Below are 22,701 nucleotides of genomic sequence, written 5' to 3'. Positions count from 1 at the left end.
AGGAGAGCTGAGCCCTTCAGGCCCGACAGACTCTAGCATGTACGGAGTGCAGTGAGGCCTCTGGCTTGTAGAATTCACAGCCGAGAGACAAAACCCACTCTTGGCCACTTTTAAATGCACTCCTCTCCCAATTAGTTATTTTGTGTATCAGCAAACACTGGGTTTGGAGATCTCCTTTTATAAGGTGTTCTGGAATAGCAAAGGAGGGGGGGTTACTAGGAGGCCTCGATGTTGAATTTTTCCCAGGATCACACTTACATCTTAGTGCTATCATTTTGTTGACATGTAATGAACCCAACAAAATTGTGTGGGTTGTTAGTGGAATCAGTTCAATTCAAAAGGACTTGATTTATTCTTTTTCAAAGGAAACTTTTACTAATTCCAATTTGGAAGAAAAGCTGTTTGGTTTTTTTTTTTTGTGTGTGTGTGTGTCCTGTTTCAATTTTTAAAACAATGCATGTTTACATAAATCTACCCACTTGCCACATATGGTTCTAATATTTCTTTATGAATCCCGTATACTCCTCCAGATTTGTGCAGACAAGATAGCTGGCCAGAGCTCTTATTTTTTTCATCTTGGTTTAATAAACTGGATCAGGCCCTCTGCCCAATATGTAATTTTTTTTTTAGCAAAACATTTCCTAAATGGTACAGTCAAAGCGTGCTGAAGATACTCAGGAAAACTTTATTTTTATACCCTCCTGGCAAAAATAACTTACATTCAGAGAGTTCATATGCATGTATATGGATGTGTGTGTGTGTGTTTCTTAATCATTGGGAGGAGACACAAAAGCATCACCCTTGGCACTTTTTGTTGGCTCAGCCTACTTTAATTGTCTATGGAAAGCTAAGCAACTCAACCATCTGGTTGCTTCCATCCAGATGTTTGACATCATTTAAGAGCAGCTATAAACTTAAAACATGACTGCGAAGTTTTGCAGGATGGTTTGCATGGTTCTGATCCCTCTGCCTCCCCTGCAGCATTTGAATTCCCGCCAAGCCTCTTGGGGATTCTTTTTTCCCTTACAGTGAGGAGATGCCCGTTGATGGTCCCACTGAGGAAAGAGAAGACCACGAGTACTACAACGAAATCCCTGGGAAGCAGCCACCAACAGGTGGTGTTTCTGACGTGCGGATCAAAGTCCAAGCCACAGAGCAAATGGCTTACTGCCCCATACGGTGTGAGAAGTTGTGCTATTTGGTAAGTGAGTTTTATTGTTACCGGAACTTAGCGATGTGATTCTGTCCTTGCCTCTAGAGAGTTTGAGAGTTTCCAAGTGCTAGTTTAGAGAAAGAATCTTCTCCCTCGATACAGAGCCAGAGAATGAATCACTGTTGGAGCCTACACTAGATCATTTTTACTCCGAATCCCTGACCTCGGCTACGTGGATGACTTCACATCTCCCTTCTCTGGGAGGACCAGGGCGGGCCAACATGTGACGCTCAACATCACCCTTCCCATCTCCAGTCGTTCTGTGTTCTTGCTGCTTGTCCGTAGCTGCCTCCACAGGCAATCCTGCCCCTGAGCACCTGATCCCATCCCCTCCTTCCAACCCTCTGCCTTGGTTCTGTCCTTCAACCCCTGTCTCGATCTTATTTTCTCTTTGTCTACCAGTTATCTCTCTTCCGTCTGCAAATTTGGACTCCTCCGACCAACTCATAATGTCTCACCTCATTCTCATCTTCCTTTTACCCACAACCTTCTAGAAAACGTTGTCTCTGTCCCAGTTTTCACAGCAGCACTACATTTCTAAGATCTGAATTCTGCTTGACAACTTGATAGGAATGACCTTTACAGTGGTCACTGGTGGTGTTTTGGTCACCGATGGTTTAATTGCTAATTAAATTTTCTTCTCCAATATTCTGAATCTGTCTACAAAATTTGGTACCTGTAGGCTGCCTCTTCCTTTTTTTTTTTAGACCTCTTCTGTTATCTTCTAAAGCAGTTCTGTTGTCTCATTCTTATCCCTCACCTCTAGTTGCTGCTTTTTTTCATTTTTTCATGTTTTCCAATATTTTATGAATGTTTTCAAACATACGGAAAAACTGAAAGAATTATACAGTGAACACTCATACACTCACCATCTAGAGTCTACAATTTTTTTTTAAGATTTTATTTATTTATTTGACAGAGAGAGACAGGCAGCGAGAGAGGGAACACAAGCAGGGGGAGTGGGAGAGGAAGAAGCAGGCTCCCAGCGGAGGAGCCCGATGCGGGCCTCGATCCCAGGACTCCGGGATCATGCCCTGAGCCAAAGGCAGACGCTTAACGACTGAACCACCAGGTGCCCCTAGAGTCTACAATTAACTAGAATTAACATTTCACTAGATTTGCCCTGTCATCTTATGTAGCTGTCTATCATCCATCAACACATCTTATTTTTGGTATATTTCAAAGTAAGTTACATTTTCTTTTTTTTTTTTAGTATCTTTTTTTAAATTTAAATTTTGTTAGTTAACATGTAGTGCAATATTGGTTTCTGGGCTAGAATTCAGTGATCCATCACTTACATACAACACCCAGTGCTCATCACGACAAGCGCCCTCCTTAACACCCAGTACCCATCTAGCCCATCCCCCCCACCTCCCTCCATCAACCTTCAGTATGTTCTCTGCCATTAGAAGTCATTTATGGCTTATTTTCCTCTTTTCTTCCTCCCCCGCTACCTTCCCATATGCTCATCTGATTTCTTTCTTAAATTCCACACATGAGTGAGATCATATGGTATTTGTCTTTCTCTGACTGACTTATTTCACTTGACATCATACACTCTAGCTCCATCCACATCATTGCAAATGGGAAGATTTCATTCTTTTTGATGGCTGAGTAATATTCCATTGTGTGCACGTGCGCCACATCTTCTCTATCCATTCTATCAGACGGTGAACATTTGGGCTTTCTCCATAGTTTGGCTATTGTTGATAATGCTGCTATAACATCTTCTCTTTTTATACCTTATTTTCTTCCACTTCCTCCCCTGCAAATTAAGCCTCTGCCCTTACCACCCTCTCTCTGTCTTTGGTCTTGCCCTCGGTTTCTCCTCTGGCATGCCATCTGTGTACACACTCCTCCAGCTTCTCTGTTTTCAGCCATTACCTATCTCTCCAGTTATAATACCATAAGCATTACATTGCTTGTGTTAAGAGTGAACTCACCATTTTCTCCTTGACTCCAGACCAGATTCCTCTACTGATTTACTCACGTTTATTAATGGCACTTCAATTCTTTCATTAATCTGCAGTCTTTTGTTTTTCTCACACTTTGGGCTCCATATCAACTCAGTCTTCAGGACCTAGGGTTCTACCATGAAATCTTTTGAATCTACCCAATCTCCCCCATTCCTATTGCACCTTTCTAAATTCTGGTCTTCACTTGCCCAGGTAATTCTGAAAACCCCTTCCTTGTCCCCAATTTCATTCCCCCAAACCCTTCTGCGTGGTTCTGCCAGATTAATCTTTCTGAAGGATAGATATGGCCCTTCTCAAAGGCATCAGTGATCTCCTTCCATTATTGAAGACATCTATCTGTCTATCTATCTATCTGTCTATGGGATCACTGCAACCCTTTGGTGGATGGGTTTTCAAGGATGAAAAGTGAGCCTGGCATGAACCTGAGTAGCGTAGGGCTCCAGTCTGTCACTGTTAGATAGAGGTTTGCTAAATACTGAGTGCTTATACACGTGTCCTGGAAATCACACTTTCTGGCTGAGACTCAGATTGAGTCTTGGAATGGGACCTCTCAAGCAAAAGCAGTAGCCCTCAGGATATAGGCCTTATGTTGGCAGCCTTTATGACTCCCCACTTCAGACCCACCTCTGCAGCCCCCAAAGAATGCACCATCATAGGAGTCTATGCTCCCTACCCAAAATCTCAGTTTCCTGTCAGACACTTCCTGTGTCAGAAAGTGAAGTTGTCTGCTGTAGTCTCCTGGGAGCATTACTAGTGCTGTTTGTTCTGTTTGTTTTTTGAAAGTATGACTGTATACTACGTTTGTAAATGTTTCACAATTTGTTGTTTGTGCAGCCTGGGAACTCCAAGTGCAGCAGCGTGTACGAGAACTGTTTAGAACAAAACCGGGCAATAGGTAGGTACAATTGTCCTTCCCCATCTGCCACTCTCCTTATTCCTTGCAAGTTATATGGTTGTGTGTGGCCCTGGCTCTTAAATACTTCATGGGGAAGGCAGGTGTATATAACCACATACATAATGCTTCGGCTGCAGGCTTCCCACGTTCTGAGAGGCCCGGAATGCCATATGTGCGTCACTTGGAAGGTTCATGGTTTTGCCTCGAGTTCGTGTGTGCTACCACACCATCATTCTACTTTAGGGGGTCTTACACTGCTTTTACATCATGCAAAGTCTTCCTGGAAAGCTGCTTTCTCTGCTTAAAACTCAAGGGAGTTCCACTTCAAAGAGTATCAGACATTAAGCTAATGTGAGAATTGATGCATGTCAAATCCATTAGGATTAGGATGAAATCTTTAAGCAGAAAACAAAAAGAAATCTGAAATGTGAGAGTCCCAATTAGGGGCCCATGTACCCCACACTTCCCAGGGCATTAAGTGTCTTATTACTGCACGTGATAATTGATGTTGGGCACAACTTTTCCACACCACAGATGTACAATGTCAACCATCAGATTGGAAATATGTTTTCATAAGATTATACTGCTAGTTAATCATTTAGTTCTTATAAACCATTGAAAGTACTTATTTCTTTGGGAAGCAAAGTTTTGCAGCATGAGAGCAGGAGAGAACTGGATGGTATAAATAATATGGTGGAAGATAAAGTTGGATAACCACACTTAGGGACTCAAATTAAATTAGCAGGAACTTGCTACCTAGAAGGGAGTCACTTCTAAGGATGCTTTTATACTTCTTATGAAATTATGCCAATGTAATCTATTAATTATTTTATTATTATTATTATTATTATTATTATTATTATTATTTTGAGAGAGAGAGAAAGAGACTGGAGGGGTGGGTTCAGAGGGAGAGGGAGAGAGAGAATCCCAAGCAGGCTTTGCCCAGCATGGAGCCCGATGTGGGGCTCAATTTCACAACCCTGAGATCATGACCTGAGCTGAAATCAAGAGTCAGACGCTTAACTGACTGAGCCACCCAAGCACCCCTAATTTTATTATTTCTTATACGTGGAGGAATACATGAAAATTTATCATTTGAGGTACAGCTATGATTACTACCTTCCTCTGCTGTGCAAAAACCATAAGACTAGTGAGCTAACAGTATTGTTAATTCTCTAAAAATATGGTTCTTTTTGATAGATATTAAAATTCCATGCCATTCTTTAAAGTTATTTACAATTTTAACCTAACTTTTAATAATATGACTAAAACAAATTAAATTAATGGTAAGTATAAATGTCTTTTTACAACTATGCTCTCTCCCTCCTTTCCCTTACTCGGAAACCCCTAACCTAAGGGTTTAATAGTCGGGAACATATCACATCTGTCCTGTAATATTATAATAATTTCCTGCCTGTGCTAAATCTCACTTGGAAATCTGTCCATATCCCGTTTCATCTCATTCTATATATTCTTCGTTTATACAACATTTCACTCAGTGGCTATTTATGAGGACCTCTTATGGGTCTGGTACTATGCAAGGTGGTAGGAATGGAATCACAACCAGTACTCATGTTGTTTGCCCTTTAAGCAGGAAGACACACCTTAAGCAAAGGCTTGCAAATAGGATGAATGTTTCAAAGCCCAGCATGTTATGGGAACAAATAATAGGGAAACCTAACTTAATCTGAGGGGCTACAGAGGATCTCCCTAAACTTTCTGCAAGCAAACAACCAAACCAGGACCTGAGGGATGAGTGGGAATTATCCAGGCACAGAGAAAAAAATGGGGAAGGAGGGGCAAGAGAGGGAGAGAGAGAGAAAAGTATAAATGGGAATGAGAATTCCTTGTGTGCTGGGACCACTTCCTAGACCACTGCACAGAGAGAGGATGGGGAGAGAGAGTCCTGGACCTAGAATAGAGTCCTAAGGAACTCCAAAATTTTTGGTCCTATACAAATACCTCCCTTCCTGGCTCATCCTCCTGGTCTCCATTAAACAGTCATCATGGCACATCCTCCTGTCCTCAGTCACCTGGCTTCTGAAGGGAAGTCACTGAAGGAAAACCCTCAACACTCCTAGAATGATTTAACATATGCTAAGTCACAGCACTTCCATTGGAGAAAAGGGGCATGGTCTCCTTTTTTTCCATCAAGAACCCCAAAACATACATTTATGAAGGAACTAATGGATATAGAGGTACTGTCTCAATCTTATTCAAGATATTTCTTTTTGTAAGTGTAACCTTGTCACAGAATCCAATTTATTGTTTCTGTTTATCTTGGTTTTATTTCTCCTTCAAACCCAACAAACAATGTAACCCCTTATTCTTTCATGGTTTATATGTGCCTTAAGCCAATATAATCAGATCCAAGCTTGTTGAACAGACTTTATTTGGAGCCTGGAATATACTTTTCCAGAATTAGTTAATTCCAGAATTAATTTTAGCCATGATGGCTATCTCCTAGACAAGTGCACCATGTTTTTCTATTCTGGTTTGCCTGTAGTAGAGCTTAAATGTATATTTTGGAATGACAAATACGATAGAAGATTCTCTTGCAAGTGCCTATTCTCCAGTTGCACTCCAGCTGTAGGATAGTCTGGAACCAGTACAGAGCTACCTTCCTTGTGGTGGCCTTGAGGTAACAGTTCATAACTGGGAACCTTTCAGAATCTTGGGGAGGTGAGAGATGGTGTTTGCAGTTTGGAAAAAGTCCTCCAGCTTGATACTTTCTTCCCCTGAAAATCACAGAGCTACGACATTGTTCCCTTAGAAGAGCGGGTTCAAAGTCCCAGCGAGGAGCCAGAATGCTAGGAAACTGTCTCTCTAGATCTCAGCCACTAAAGCCATAGAGGGATAGAAGAACTCAACACCTGCCCAGAGGCCACAACAATTAAGGCCACTCCTATTGTGGTAGGAAGGACTTCACTACTATGGTATCCATTCATTCACAGACACCCAGAAATCAGGTGTTCCTAGCTTGGGGCCTGCCTGTGACTACTTGGGCATATGTTTAAAAGCTGTTCTGAAATTCTTGACCAGTGAGGAAATTAATAGCAGTTGCCAGAATAGCAAATACATATTTTTTATAGCTCTTCATAGAGATTTATACATAAGCATTTGAGAGACACCTATACAAATATTTTCAATAAGGTTTGGCTTTTTTCTTCCCAAGACATTTATTTATTCAAATACTGACTTAAAACTTGCATTTCAGTAAATTATAAATACTGCAGTAGGCTTCTGGTTGTTGAAGAAGTTGATTATATTTATCACCAGACTTCTAAAAGATACCTATCCCTACCATTAAGTTCCCTTATGGAAAAAATTAATTAGCAAAACAGAATAATGTTTTCCTGACCTTCAAGTTAAAATGGAAATAAGATACTTTGAATCAAAAAGACATTAAATTCCCACAAACCGTAAAGGTTTGCACTTAAAAGCTTTGGTACTTAAAGTATATACACTGTGTACAGGATGTATTTGTTTTTCGCCACCAAGCTTCTCTGTGGCAGGTTGGGTAGGTTCTTGGCAAAAAGAAATTTTGGAATGCATAATGGCTGGCATAGGTGTTAAGCTCTTGTTCAGCCACACACTTGACCCAAGAAGGATTTTAAATTTGGGTATAGAGTGAAATATATATATATATTAACTCTTATGTGTGTGTCTGTATGTGTATTGTCATATATATATATTTATTTATTTTAAGGCAACATTGCTGAGTTAAATATAATAGTGCAGCTGGAGAAAAGCAATGGTCATTTTCGAGAGAGACTGGGTACAGACATTAATGCTTTTGTGTAATCCTATGGGATGGTAAACCTGATGTGGTCAGCTCATGCCATACTCTGTAAGGGACAGATGAGTCAGTGCCCTGTGCGAAAGGTTGACTCAGAACATAGTGGGGTCAAATATGCTGAGAAAGGAAGACCGGGTGGACATTTAGCATCTGTTCATTCAGTTGACAAACATTTTTCTTTTGAGCACCTGCTTCATACCAGGCATTGAAGATGCAGAAGATACACAGATAAATGGGTTCTAGTCTCTTCTTAAGGACTTGAGGAATTTGTAGTCTCAAGGGGAAGACTGACAGACAAGTAAACAGATACCTACATTAGGTTATGGAGTGGCACCTGACCCAGCCTGGGGGAGGGAAGGACTAAGGGGGGAGGCTTCTTGAGGGAGATGGATTCAGAACAGAATCTTTAAGGACAAATAGGGATTAGGTACAGAAAGGGGTGGCAGGAGATAAGAACTGTGTGCAGAGCCCCAGCATCAATGAATAAATCGGTAACTGAGCACATATTAACTATTAAGCAGGCATTATTCTCAGTGAGCGTCTCACCCACATTCTTTGATTTAATCCTCACAGCCGTATTTTGAGCTAGGCCTCCCATTTTACAGATATGAAAACTGACACTTAGAGACATTAAGTAAGGTGCCCCAGGCCACACCAACAGTAAGAAGTATCACAGGGATTTGAACTCAGGTCCATGTCAATTTAGAAGCAGACTTTTGATCATAGTCTACTTTCAGTAAATTTTTATGAGCAGACCCTCCTAAATAAATGATAATTCAATCACATATAAATTATATATACATATGCTAATGTGTTATGCATGTATTATAACATATACACAAAAATAGAAAATTTCAAAGGTGGAGTTAATGATAATAAAGACATTTAAAAATGTCTTGCTGACATTAATAGAAAATTATGTTAATATGTTATGTTAAAATTATGCTAATATGTTATGCATGTATTATAACACACACACAAAATAGACAATTTCAAAGTTATAGTTAATGATAATAAAGACATTTAAAAAATGTCTTTCTAATTATAGTGGCTGAATACTATCATTAGATAATATCTCTATATCTTAAGATAATATCTAAATGTATATTAGAATGTACATTAGAGCATTTACTGACAGAGAAAATAGACATAAATCCACATTTCAAATCTTGATCATTTTAACTTTTGGGAGGCCAGCGTTCTGATCTAATTAGATCAGTCTTGTTTATAAGCTCATAATGCAGCTGAGGAAGAGTTTGTAACAAAAGAATGATCTTTAATCTTTGATTTATTTGCAGTGATCTTTTAGCCACTTATCCATTTACGAAAGTTAGTTTAGTTTAAACTAGATAATATAATTCATAAATCCTTGTAACCAAGCAAATGGAGACTGTCACATGTTGGAAAATGCAACAAAGTAATGAGGTGCCCTGACCACCCCTCCTTCTTTAGAAATCCCACTCCTCCCTCCGGATATCCCACATACGGAGTATGACGTGAGACAGCATGATGTGTAACAGCTGGCAGACCAAGAGAGAAGGAGCAGGTAGTAAGGCTGTAGCCTTCTGACTGGGCTTCCCCCATTTGGTGTACCCTTGGGTTTCCATATTTTATATTATAAGAATTATAGCACTATTCATCATGATGTGAAATCCAATGTCAAGTTGGTCCTTTCGGGGTCACATTGAAGGGGTTTAATGATGGAAACAATGAAAGGACTGATATTTTATGGTAACACAATGGAATGTCACTGTCACCACTTCAGGTCAGCCTCGTGGGAATCTTGTAGCACATATGGGCAAAAATATAAATGTACTTGTTTAAACAGAAAAACAAAAATATTCTGTCCTGGCATTCTGAGGACAGAACCATCTGGATGGTACAATACTTCTGCCATCGGGTACTGAAATATGGTGTAGCAGCCATTCATTCAGTAACTACTTGTTGGCATATTATGTGCCGGGCGTATGCTAGGAGGGAAGGTTCCCTACCTTCCTGGAACATGCAGTCTAGACGCAGTACAGGCATTAAACAAAATGACATAAGAGAATTAATTACTCTTGTGATATGGGCTCCAAAGGTGAAGAACAAACGTCTAGGAAAGCAGAGAGACTTAGTGTAGTCTGAGAAGGTCAGAGAAGGCTCTGTCGAGAAAAGAGATATTTAACTGACACCTGAAGAGTAAGGGTCATGGAGAAGGGGCTGGAAGAGCTTGTCAATCAGAGAAGATGGCCTTATGGTGGAGATTATCCTTCAAGAAGGTCATGACTGAAAGGCACGGGGCGGGGAGGGGGAAGGAAGCTGTGTAGGTGGGACCAGGGCTTGCTTGGGGCTTGTCAAAGAGTTTGAGCTTTACCCAAAGAGCAATGGGAGGCAGTTAAGGGGTTTTTCAACCACTGAAAAATATGATCAGATTTCAGTAAAAAGATCATTTTGGCCACAGTGTATAGAATAGAATGGAAGAGAAGGGAACAGAGTACGAGGGAAAGAGGAGATAACTTGAGGGGTGAGTTCTTTCCATCAAATACCAGAATAAACAGCAACAGTTTGTTTGAGGCTGAGCTTGGCAAAACAAAACTTTGGGCATAGAGAGAAGACACCTTTCCGTTCTTAATAATATAAATAACGAGGTTTTTGAAAAGCAGTCTGGGGCGCCTGAGTGGCTCAGTCAGTTTGGCATCCAAGTCTTGATTTTGGCTCAGGTCATGATCTCAGGGTCATGAGATTGACCCCACATTGGGCTTCATGCTGCGTGTGGAACCTGCTTAAGAGTCTCTCCCTCTGCCCCTCCCCCGGCCCCCCAGTCATGTGCACATGCTCCCTCTCTAAAAAAAAAAGGTGGGGCACCTGGGTGGCTCAGTGGGTTAAGCGTCCAACTCTTGGTTTCAGCTCAGGTCATGATCTCAGGGTCGAGGGATTGAGCCCTGCATTGGGCTCTGTGCTCAGTGCAGAGTCCACTTGTCCCTCTCCCTCTGTTCCTCCCCCCATTCACATGCGTGCTCTCTCTCTCTCTCATACATACGTACGTATATACATACATACATACATACATAAAATCTTTTTAAAAAGGCAGTTTAAATAATAGATATTCAAGTTCTGTGTGGCATATGTGTTTGCCTGGTTCCTGGCCCACGGCCCTGAGCAGTGTTAAGTGCGGCTTTGTGCTGTTTGCAAGACAGTGGGCTCTCTTTTTTCCTCTGGCTATTCCTCTCTCAGGTCTTCCTGGTTTGTTTCGTGTCTGGTGTGGAAACAGTGGGTCAGCTGAGGGACCGGCAGGGAGGGTCTGGGAGGCTAAGGAGAGGGTAGTTTCCCTCAAAGCCTGTTGCTTAACTTGTTCTTACAGGTCAAATCTAGAAGTCACTATTCAAATCTGTGTAGGATGGGGGTGGCTTTCCCCTTCCTATCAGTTCTAGACTCAAACATGGTTTCCTTATTGTTTACAAAGTAAAAACATGATACGTGATCATGAGCTAATCGCTACAGGTAATGCACCGGAGAGAGGAGTGCAGTCCCATCGAGATGCCTCATTAATGAAGCACGCCTGTCGAGTGGATTTCTTCAATGACCCCTGCTACATAAATACACAGGCTCTTCAGAGTACACTTGGCTCTGCCCCAGATCAAAGCTCAGCTCACCCCCCGGGGAGCCCGTGGCACCGTGAAAGTAAGTAGCTGCCCACCGTCTGTATTAGCTCCTGGGGCTGCTGTAACAAGTTGCCACAACCTGGGTGTCGTAAGGCAACAGAAATTTATTCTCTCACAGTTCTGGAGGAGGACCCATTGCACGCCTCTCTCCTAGCTTCTGGTGACTGTTGGCAATTCTTGGTGCTCTTGGCTCGTAGACACATCAGTCTCTGCCTCAGGCTTCACATGGCCTTCACCTCTGTGTCTCAAACCTCTCTCTCCTGTGTCTTCTAAGGCAATTCCTTTCTCTTCTAAGTTGGCCTAAATCCAGGAAGATCTCATTCTGAGATCCTTAATTACACTTGCAAAGACCCTTTTTTTCAAATGAAGCTGCATTCACAGGGACTAGGGATCAGGACTTGAACATATCATTTTGGGGGCCACTGTTCAACTCGCTACATTGTCTCTCATTTTCAGGAAGGCTATTTCATTGGTCTCATTTTCAGGGAACAAAAAGGATTCTTTCTTACCTCAGTCTTATACACAGTTAATTGTGGAGATGTTATGGATTTCAAGGTTTTCGGACTTTGATTTTGAATAATCTTTTCAGATACTTTAATGGCTCCCAACTTTTGATTTCTGTTGTGTGCTTTTGCTGAAGGAAGGACTGTCAAAGCCAGGAGATAATTTTGAATTTGTTGGCATGCATGAGGAACAATGACCATTATTTGGCTCTGCTTAGTGATGGTTTTAATTTTACTCATTTCAAAACTCCTTGGTAAGTCATCTATACAGTACTAAAATAAGATGGCTCCTTTCTTCAGCCGTATACTGTGAGTAAAAGACAGTAAGACAAACACCATTTTCCTGTTAAATTGCTTCCAAGGGTAAATACATAAGCAAGAACAAAACAAAACAAAAGCCTACAATCAATTAAAAAATAGTAAACCAAAAAATGCTATTTATAAAATATTAAAGTCTGTTGGGTTCAAATTTGGGTGAGCCAAATTCGGGTCACTCCAAAGACGGAGAGCCAATCATTCAGAAAGTCCTTTTGCTAGCTGAGGAAGTCTCTCCAGACAATTTTCCAAGCTGGTGTGAGTAATGACAAGATGAAATTTTGGAGGGGATTTTGCTGAGCCTGGGCTTCACCAGACCACCTTAACTCCTACACTAAGAAACAAAGGTCCTCATTGCCAGCCACGTGACAAGCGAGCCATCTTCTTGCCAGCTTTCTAAGATCAGCCTTGGCACGCTAACAACCCGGTTGGATTCTCTGGAAGCAAACACTGAGATGGGGCTTTGGCATGCGGGGTGTTTATTGTGACCACTATTAGGAGGGGAGGGGGGAGAAGTAGGCTTGGGCAGAGGGAGAAGCAGTCCTGACAGAGCCTCAGCCAAATCTACTGAGAGTATGTGGGGCCCATCGGAGTTCTCCCACATTGGGCCCAAAGGGCTGGGCCTTTTATCCCACCTGTCTCAGCCTTTAGGTATAGGTCTTGTGAGGGAGGGCAAGCGTTTGGGCAAGGCAGCTCTGTGCAGGTGAGGCAGACCCTGAAGGGGCAGTCAGCTGCAGGCTGGCTGACGACATCTGGGGCACTTGGTCCTTCATCGAAGAGTTATCTGGGTAGTGCGTCTCCCACAGAGGGTGTCTTGTGTCATGGATGATGGGATATGCCGTCAATTTGTATTTTTGCAGGGAACTTAACTGTTCAGTGTACAGTGACTAGTGTGGATAAGGCAATATTTGTTCAAGGGACAGTTTTTTTTTTAGATTTTTTATTTATTTATTTGACAGAGATAGAGACAGCCAGCGAGAGAGGGAACACAAGCAGGGGGAGTGGGAGAGGAAGAAGCAGGCTCATAGCAGAGGAGCCTGATGTGGGGCTCGATCCCGGAACACCGGGATCGCGCCCTGAGCTGAAGGCAGACACTTAACAACTGCGCCACCCAGGCGCCCCCAAGGGACAGTTTTTTGAAAAAAGTTTCTGGACCTCATGTATTAATAGTAACTTGCTAAGAATATATACTTGATAGCTTCCATTTTATGGACTTTTCAAAGCAATAATATATTATTAGAAAACTCATTTAGCGGCTGGCCCCAATGAGGTGATCTGGGATATTCACTGATTCATAGCTATAGTTCCTTTATAAAACCTCTCATGTTAAAAATCTTTATAACTCAGGATATGGAAACAACCTATGTATCCATCAATAGACGGATAGATAAGGAAGATATGGGGTGAGAGAGAGAGAGAGAGAGAGAGAGAGAGAGAGTGTGTGTGTGTGTGTGTGTGTGTAATGGAATATTGCACAGCTATGAAAAAGAATGGGGTTGAGCCATTTGCAAAAACATGGATGGATCTTGAGAGTATTATGCTTAGTCAGAAATAAGTCAGACCGAGAAAGACAAATGCTGTATGATTTCACTCATATGTGAAATCTAAAAAGAAAGCAAATGAATAAACAAACAAGAAGCAGAGTCAGACCTATAAATACATGGGAAAAAACTGATGGTTGCCAGAGGGGAAGAGGGCTGAGGGGATGGGCAAAATGGGTGGAGGACAGCGGGAGATACAGGCCTCCACTTATGGAAAGAATATGTCATGGGAGTAAAAGGCATAGCATGGGGGGAATATCTGTATAATTTTAGCAAAGAAACTTTGCCTTTTGCCATAGACAATTCAAGGTAAAAATCAATCTATAATAGCATTCCTGTCATTAGCTGAAAGTAAATAAGGCCAGTTTTGTCCCAAATTGTACTGTCAAAATGCGTTTTCACTGATTACAGCCTTCTTTTTTCATCCTTTTGCTTCTCCCTGTATTGGTGGCAACGTGTTTAATAATTTAGTCTTCTGGTACTTTTTCACTCTACTTCCTACTAGCTTTAATGTACCATAGCCCTCCTGGGCTTCTTGCTACCATTGCTCTCTCCAAAAAAATTAATTCCAACTCCAAAAGTATAAATAGTATTGATTCAATAAAAATGAAGTAAGATGGAGTAGGGATAACTTTATACACGCTTTTCTGCAAAATGTCTTAAATACGCTTTTTAACCTTTTCTCCTTGATGTTTCCTTCTATTTGTTTCCTTACTTCCTCAAACATCCTCAGTAGCTTCTTTAGACCTACTTAGCCTCCCTTTTCCAGACAAAAGCTTACTGATTAGTTCAGTAAAACAAAACAAAGACAGATCTAGAGACAGGTACCTAGTATCTCTCGAGCATGCCTCCCGGGCTCCTCAGTCCATCCTGTTACACCATCAATGTAGGAGCAGCTCGACACAATCTTTATTTTTATCAAACGTGGCAGGAGGAAATTACTAATATGGATACAATCTAATTTTTGTGTTAATTAATTGTTTCAGTATAAGCAGTCATAACAAAGAATCCTCCCCCCAATATAATAGTGTAAAAAAGACTGAAGTTTACCTAGTAGCCCACAGATTGGTGGTACAGGACTGGTAGGAATGCTTTGCCATTCTCAACACCTGGCTTCGATCTCTGGTCTAAGGTGTTCCATCTCTGGTCTAAGAGTTTCAGTATGATCTGAGATCTTTAATCTGATCTAAGGTCTTTGATCTCTGCTCTGTGAGCTTGGGCTCTCACTATCACAGGAGCGTTCAGCCGGTAGGAAGAGAAAAAGGCGAAAAGAGTGTGCACATATTCCTTGAAAACACATGACCCAGAAGTGGCAGGCATCATTTCTTTGCACCTGCCATTGGCACAGCTTGGACATGTGGTCATACCTAACTTCAAAGGAGCTAGAATAGTTGTTCTGGCTGGGTGGCCATGTGCCCAGCTAAAACTTAGGAACCTATAACGTCATGCAAGGGAGAACAGATATCGGTGCACAACTAAACTGCCTGCCGCAAATATCCATGAGCTGTTCTTTTCACATAAAATGTATTTGCCCTCTCCCAAAGGGAGACCTTGCAAATATCTCATACAATTAGAGCATCCAGCTTAAAGCCCATGACATCTGTATCATGTGAAGTCCTCTCAATCAAGATTGGATGGGGATCCTTATTATTTGCCAAGTTGTCTGTCCCCTCCCACACCCAAAATTAGTGCTGAAAAGAGGGATAAGATAACCACAATAAAAGACCTATATTTACGAAAGGGAAGCACGCAAGACACACAGGGGTCCCTGGTACATAGCAATTACCAAATCCTGTCAGGCAGTAATTGTGAAGACTCCCTGAGCTGGCGGTGGAGAAAATGATTTGCTTGGACTCTGGTTCAGCTTTATGAGAGGAATCTCCTAGTTCGTTTTTATCTGTGGGCCTGGACTGTGTCCTCTGGGTTGTTCCGCCATTATGCCCCATGTACACATGTAAAGGTGATGTTGGAGAAAGTGCCTTTCTCAGGGGCATCACCACTTTTGCAGCCTATTTTCTGTGGTGTGGGCTTGATAAATTGGAGTTTGCTTTAGAAGCCAGAAAGGCACAGACAAGGAGGGATTGTGATTCATTGGCAATGTAATTTCCTTAAAAACTTAGTAGGATTCTGCTTTATTTGCTTAGAGTCAGTTCCTCATGAAATTTCCCACAGTGTTCCTTTATTATCCTCCTATTGCCTGAAGGATGCCTTCTCTCTTTCCTGTTATTGGTAATTTATGTGTTCTCTCTTCTTGATCAGTGTTCTTTGAGATTTTATTAATTTAATTGATCTTTCTAAAGGATCCGGGTTTTGGTTTCGTTTTCTCTATTGTCTATTTTCTGTTTCATTGATTTTCTTTTTTTTTTTCTTTTTTATGCTCTCCTTCTACTCTCAATTAAATTTTCTCTTATTTATCTGGCTTATACTATATTTTCTTCTATTGGCTTTATAGTTTTATTTCCATAATAAAATATTTACCTCACATGAACTTTATATTTTCTATGAGGTAGGGGGTCTAACTTCATTTTACGTATGTAAGTGATCCAGCTTTGTAATCACCATTGACTAAATAATTTCCTCTTTCTCTAATGTCACCCTCCATTAGACTAGATTCTTTCTATGTATGTGAATCTGTTTCTGGGCCTTTATTATACTTTCTATTGCCCTACTTACTTGTTCTATACCAGTATGTTAATTAGTGTGGCTTTGTAATGCATCGTAATAGACATATAATTCTTTATGTTACTGGACATTTTTCTCTGGGTATATCTCAAACTTTCACTTATTATTGGCATTTTATGTTAATATCTTTTTCTACCAACTTTTTAGACACTTTATAGAGGTGAATGTATTTTTCTCCTCAATAATGCAAATAAATTTCTATTTTATAATTTTTACACACCCAAGATTCCATACTGATGAACAATATATGGTCAATTCTCATAGTTCATGGATTCCGTATTGGAGAACTTGTTTACTTGCTAATATGTATTTGTAACCCTAAAATAGTCATGGCACTTTTGTGACCGTACGTAGACATGCAGTGAGCAACAAAAATTTGAGTCGCCCAACACACACCTTTCCAGTTAAGGTCAAACAAGGTAACGCCCTGCCTTCCTGTTCCAGCTCTCATATTGTAAACAAGCATCCTTTGCAGTCCACTTAGTGCCATGTATGTTGCATTTTTGTGCTATTTGTTCATGATTTTGCTCTTTAGAATAGTCCCCGAGTGTTTTGCCTAAGTGCTGTATCTATTGTTCCCAACTGCAGGAGATTGTGATGTGCCTGATAGAGAAAATCCGCGTAGTAGATACGCTTCATTCAGGCATGCGTTGGCTCTAAGTTCAGTGTTCCCGAATCAGCAGTATCTATGAAATAAGGTGTCTTTAAACAGGAACACACATAAAACAAGGTTATGTATCGATCGACTGATGATCATGTTCTGACCTGAGGCTTGGAGGAACCTAACCCTGTGTTTCTCCTGCGGACAGTGTTTCAGTTTTGACTAATTCAGTGTTCTTAGCAACTCTGAAAAATAAAACTACTGTCCATGAAGAGAATTAACTACTTAAGTCCTCTCAAATCAAAGATGGAGTCATTTTAACATGTTGTGGGGGGGAAAGGGTAGGCTTTTCTTCCCACGACAGAAAACTGCAGATTGTCCCCCAGCCCTGACACTTTTCTCACAAATTTAGTCCCTCTTCTGAATTTATCTTTAGTTATGTGACTATCCTGACATTTGTATACATTTTTTATTCTATAAATAGATTTTTTTTTAAATTCAAAAGTAACACAAATGCTCATGGAAGAAATCTAAATAATAAATATAGTATAAAAAATAACATAAAATGTCCCTCCTCAAGTTTCAATACTGGATTCAACTCCCTAGATATTAACAGTTTCTTCCTGATTACTACCAGAACGTTAATGCAGAGTTAAATAGCTACCTACCTACTTATGCATTTCCATCCCTACCTACCTACCTACCTATCATCTCACTATCTCCTTTAAAAATAAAGTTATAACCCCCTTAGAAGTTATGATAACCCCCTTCTATACTTGCTTATTTCACGCTTCCATTTTAGAGATTTGTCCAAATTAGCATGTAATATCCTTTGTTATTTTCTTTTTTTCTGTTTTGTTGAGATATAATTGACATGTAACATTGTACTAGTGATTTGATATGTGTATATATTGCAAAATGATTAACACACTAACTTCAGTGTGGTATCCATCCATTACTTCACATAGTTAAAAAATTTCTTTCTTGTGATGAGAAATTTTAAGATTTACTCTCTTAGCAACTTTCAAATATGCAACACAGTATTGTTAACTATAGCTGCAGGCTGTATATTACATCCCCAGGACCTATTTATCTTATTATAACTGAATGATCGTAACTTTTTACCATCTTCACCCGTTTCTCCCACCCCTCACTCCCTGCCTTTGGGACTCATCAATATGTTTCCTATTTCTGTGAGTTTTGTTTTCTTCCACGTATAAGTGAGGTCATGTAGTATTTGTCTTTCTCTGTCTGACATATTTCAGTTAGCATAATTCCCTCAAGGTCCATGGCCATGTTGCAAATGGCAGGATTTCCTACCTTCTTATGGCTGAATAATATTCCTCTGTGTGTGTGTGTGTGTGTGTGTGTGTGTGTAAAATCAACCAATCACATTTACATTATCCATTCATCCATCAGTGGATATTGAGGCCGTTGTCATGTCTTGGGTTTTGTAAATCGTGCTGCAGTGAACATGGGGATACGGTATCTCTTTGAGATAGTGATTTTGTTCCTTTGGATATATACCAACAAGTGGAATTTCTCGATCATACAGTAGTTCTACTTTTAATTTTTTGAAGAATCTCCGTACCATTTTCCATAGTGGCTGCAGCAATTTACATTCCCACCAATAGTGCGTGCGGGGTTTTTTTTTTTCCTCCACATCTTTGCCAACATTTATCTCCTGTCTTTTTGATGATAAACAGGTATGAGGTGTTATTTCATTGCAGTTTTGATTTGCATTTCTCTGATGATTAGTGATGTCGAGAACCTTTTTATGTACCTGTTAGCCATTTGTATGTCTTCTCTAGAAAAATGTCTATTCAGTTCCTCTGATCATTTTTTAATTGGATTGTTTGGGTTTTTTGCTATTGAGTTGTATGTGTTCTTTGGATATTAACGCCTTATCAGATCAGTGATTTGCAAATATTTTCTCCTATTCCATGGGTTGCCTTTTTGTTTTGTTTATGGTTTCCTTTGCTGCGAAGATTTTTATTTTGATGTGGCCCTTACTTATTTATTTTTGCTTTTGTTGCTTTTGCTTTTAGTGTCAAATCCAAAAAATCATTGTCAAGACTGATGTCAAGGAGCTTACACCTTATGTTTTCTTGTAGAAGTCATATGGGTTCAGGTTTTACATTCAAGTCTTTAATCCATTTTGAGTTTGTTTTTGTGTATGGTGTAAGACGGGGTCCAATTTCATTCATTTGCATATGGCTGTCCAGTTTTCTCAACGTCACTTGTTAAAGACATTATCCTTTCCCCATTGTATGTTCTTAGCTCCTTTGTCATAAGTTAATTACTATAAGTGTGAGTGTGTTCTTGGGCTTTCTATTTCATTTCATTGTTCTGTGTGTCTGTTTTTATGCCAATACCACACTGTTTTGATTATTATAGCTTTGAAATATAGTTTGAAATTAGGAAACATGATGCCTCTAGCTTGGTTCTTTTTTCGCAGGTTTGCTCTGGCTATTTGAAACCTTTCGTGGTTCCACACGAATTTAAGAGTTAGCATTGTTTGTTCTAATTCTATGAAAAATGCCATTGAAATTTTTGATGGGGATTGCACCGAATCTGTACATTGTTTTGGGTATTATGGACATTTTAACAATGCTAGTACTTTCAATCTATGAGCACAGACTATTTTTCCATTTATTTGTGTCTTCAGTTTTTTTTTCATCAATGTGTTAGAGTTTTCATGAACAGATCTTTAACTCCCTTGCTTAAATTTATTCTTAAGTATTTTATTATTAGTATTATTTTTCAAAGTTTTATTTATTTAAAAAATCTCTACACCCAATGTAGGGTTTGAACTCACAATTCTGAGATCAGGACTCACATACTGTTTGGACTGAGCCAGCCAGGTGCCCCAGTATTTTATTATTTTTGATGCTATTGTAACTGGAATTGTTTTCTTAATCTCTCTTTCTGATAGTTTATTAGTTTATAGAAATACAACTAGTTTTCATGGATTGACTTTGTATCCTACAACTTTACTGAATTCATTTATTTGTTCTAACAGGTTTTTTGGTGGAGGCTTTAGGATTTTTCTACATATAATTTTATGTCACCTGCAAATAGAAACAGATTTACTTCTTCCCATCCAATTTAGATACCTTTTATTTCTTTTTCTTGCCTAATTGCTCTGGCAAGAACTTCCAACACTCTGTTGAATGAATGTGGGGAGAGTGGGCATCCTTTTGTTCCCAATCTTAGAAGAAAAGCTTTCAGCTTTTCACTGGTGGGCATGATATTAGCTGTGGGCTTGTCATATATGGTCTTTATTATGTCGAGGTACATTTCCATCATACTGACTTTGTTGAGAGCTTTTATCATGAGTGGATGTTGAATTTTGTCAAATGCCTTTTCTGCATCTTTTGAGGTGATCATCTGGTTTTATCCTTCTCTAATGTGATGTGTCACACTGATTAATTTGTGGATGTTGAACAATCCTGCATCCCTAGAATAAATCTCACTCGATCATGGTATATGATCCTTTTCTTTTGATTTATTGTTGAATTTGGTTTGCTACTATTTCCTTGAGGACTTTGCATCTATGTTCATCAGGGATATTGTCCTGTAATTTTTGTGTGTGTGTGTGGTATCCTTGTCTGGTTTTGGTATCAAGGTAATGCTGGTATCAGGGTAATGCTGGCATTGTAAATCAATGTTGAAAATTGTTGAGTTTGGAAGCATTACCACCTATCTTTTGGAAGAGTTTGAGAACAATTGGAATTGATTTCTCTTTAAATGTTAAGTAAAATTCACCTGTGAAGCCATCTGGTTCTGGGCTTTTCTTTGCTGGGTGTTTTTTGATTAGTGATTCAATTTAAAGTCTTTACTACTAATTCATCTATTCAGATTTTCTATTTCTTCATGATTCAGTATTGATAGTTTGTATGTTTTTAGGAATTATTCCATTTTTCTAGGTTATCCCATTTGTTGGCATATAATTGTTCAGAGTAGTCTCTTACGATCCTTTGTATTTATATGGTGTCACTTCTCCCTTTTCATTTCTTTTTTTTTTTTTTTTTAAGATTTTACTTATTTATTTGACAGACAGAGAGAGAGCACAAGTAGGCAGAGAAGCAGGCAGAGGGAGAGGGAGAAGCAGGCTCTCTGCTGAGCAGGGAGCCTGACGTGGGGCTTGAACCCAGGACCCTAGGATCATGACCTGAGCCAAAAACAGTCGCCCAACTGACTGAGCCACTCAGACGCCCCTCCCTTTTCATTTCTAATTTTATTTATTTGAGCCCTCTCTTTTTTTTCTTGGTAAGTCTAGTTAAAAGCTTGTTTATTTTATTTATCTTAGTTTCATTGAGTATTTTGTGTTGTCTTTTTACTCTCTATTTCATTAATCCTGCTCTGATCTTTGATTTTTTTTTCTTCTATTAAATTTGGGCTTAGTTTGTTCATTTTAGAGTAGCTTTGAAGTGTATAGTTAGGTTGTTTATTTGAGATCTTTCTTTTTTCTTAATATAGGTATTAATTACTTTGAACTTCTCAAACTGCCTTTGATAGCATCCCATAAATTTTGGTATGTAGTGTTTTCATTTTCATTTGTCTCAAGATATTTTCTGATTTATCTTTTGATTTATCCTTTGACCCATTTATTGTTTAGTACCATGCTGTTTAATTTTCACATATTTGTGAATTTCCTAGTTTTCTTCTTGTAATTAATTTCTAGTTTCATATCATTGTGGTCAGAAAAGATGCTTGATATTATTTCATTTTTAAAAAATTTGTTAAGGCTTGTTTGTGGCCTAACATATGATCTATCCTGGAAAATGTCCCATATACACTTGAGAAGAATGTGTATTCTATTGCTTTTGGGTGAAATGTGTTGTAAATGTCTGTTGAGTCAATCTGGTCTAATGTGTAGTTTATGTCCAATGTTTCCTTACTGATTATCTGTCTGGATGATCTATCTATTATTGAAAATGGGATATTAAAGTCCCCTACTTCTACTATGTTGCTGTCTATTTCTCTCTTCAAGTCTTCAATATTTGCTTTACATATTTATGTCCTCCTATGTTGGATGAACAAACCTTTGTTATTTTCAACTGTTTTATAGTATCCTATCATATGAGTACATCATGGTTTATATAACTATTCCCTTATTGATGAACATCTAATATTTTTCAGTCATTTGCTAATATAATAATCATTACTACCCAAAAATACCCAATTGCATTGTGCTTTTTATTTTATTTTTTATTTTATTGTTTTTTTTTTTAAGATTTTATTTATTTATTTGACAGAGAGAGAGAGACAGCCAGCAAGAGAGGGAACACAAGCAGGGGGAGTGGGAGAGGAAGTGCGGGGCTCGATGCCAGGACTGTGGGATCACACCCTGAGCCGAAGGCAGAGGCTTAACGACTGAGCCACCCAGGCGCCCCAGCATGTGCTTTTTAAAAATTGATTGCATCAGTACACTACCTTCACAGTTCACATTGGTTTCTTTAAATGTCTCATTCTTTATCATTGGGATTACTTGCAATTTTAATCTGATTTTGCATGTCAGATTTTTTT

The 22,701-nt window shown here is 39.5% G+C and overlaps 1 protein-coding gene across 1 annotated transcript in view; it reads left to right on the top strand.

The window, feature by feature from the left end:
• The window catches only part of SHC4 (SHC adaptor protein 4), a 138,449-nt gene that overhangs the window by 97,800 nt on the left and 17,948 nt on the right, over positions 1-22,701 (top strand). Inside the window, exons 8-10 of the mRNA XM_026518439.4 lie at positions 1,030-1,201; positions 4,024-4,084; positions 11,367-11,546. Coding sequence (XP_026374224.1) covers positions 1,030-1,201; positions 4,024-4,084; positions 11,367-11,546 — 413 coding nt within the window. The remainder of the gene's footprint in view (positions 1-1,029; positions 1,202-4,023; positions 4,085-11,366; positions 11,547-22,701) is intronic.

The sequence above is a fragment of the Ursus arctos genome, unplaced genomic scaffold (genome assembly GCF_023065955.2).
Source record: "Ursus arctos isolate Adak ecotype North America unplaced genomic scaffold, UrsArc2.0 scaffold_36, whole genome shotgun sequence".
Taxonomy (NCBI): Eukaryota; Metazoa; Chordata; class Mammalia; order Carnivora; family Ursidae; genus Ursus; species Ursus arctos.
Note: the sequence above shows the minus strand (reverse complement) of the source record. Positions and strands in the feature narration are given on the sequence as shown.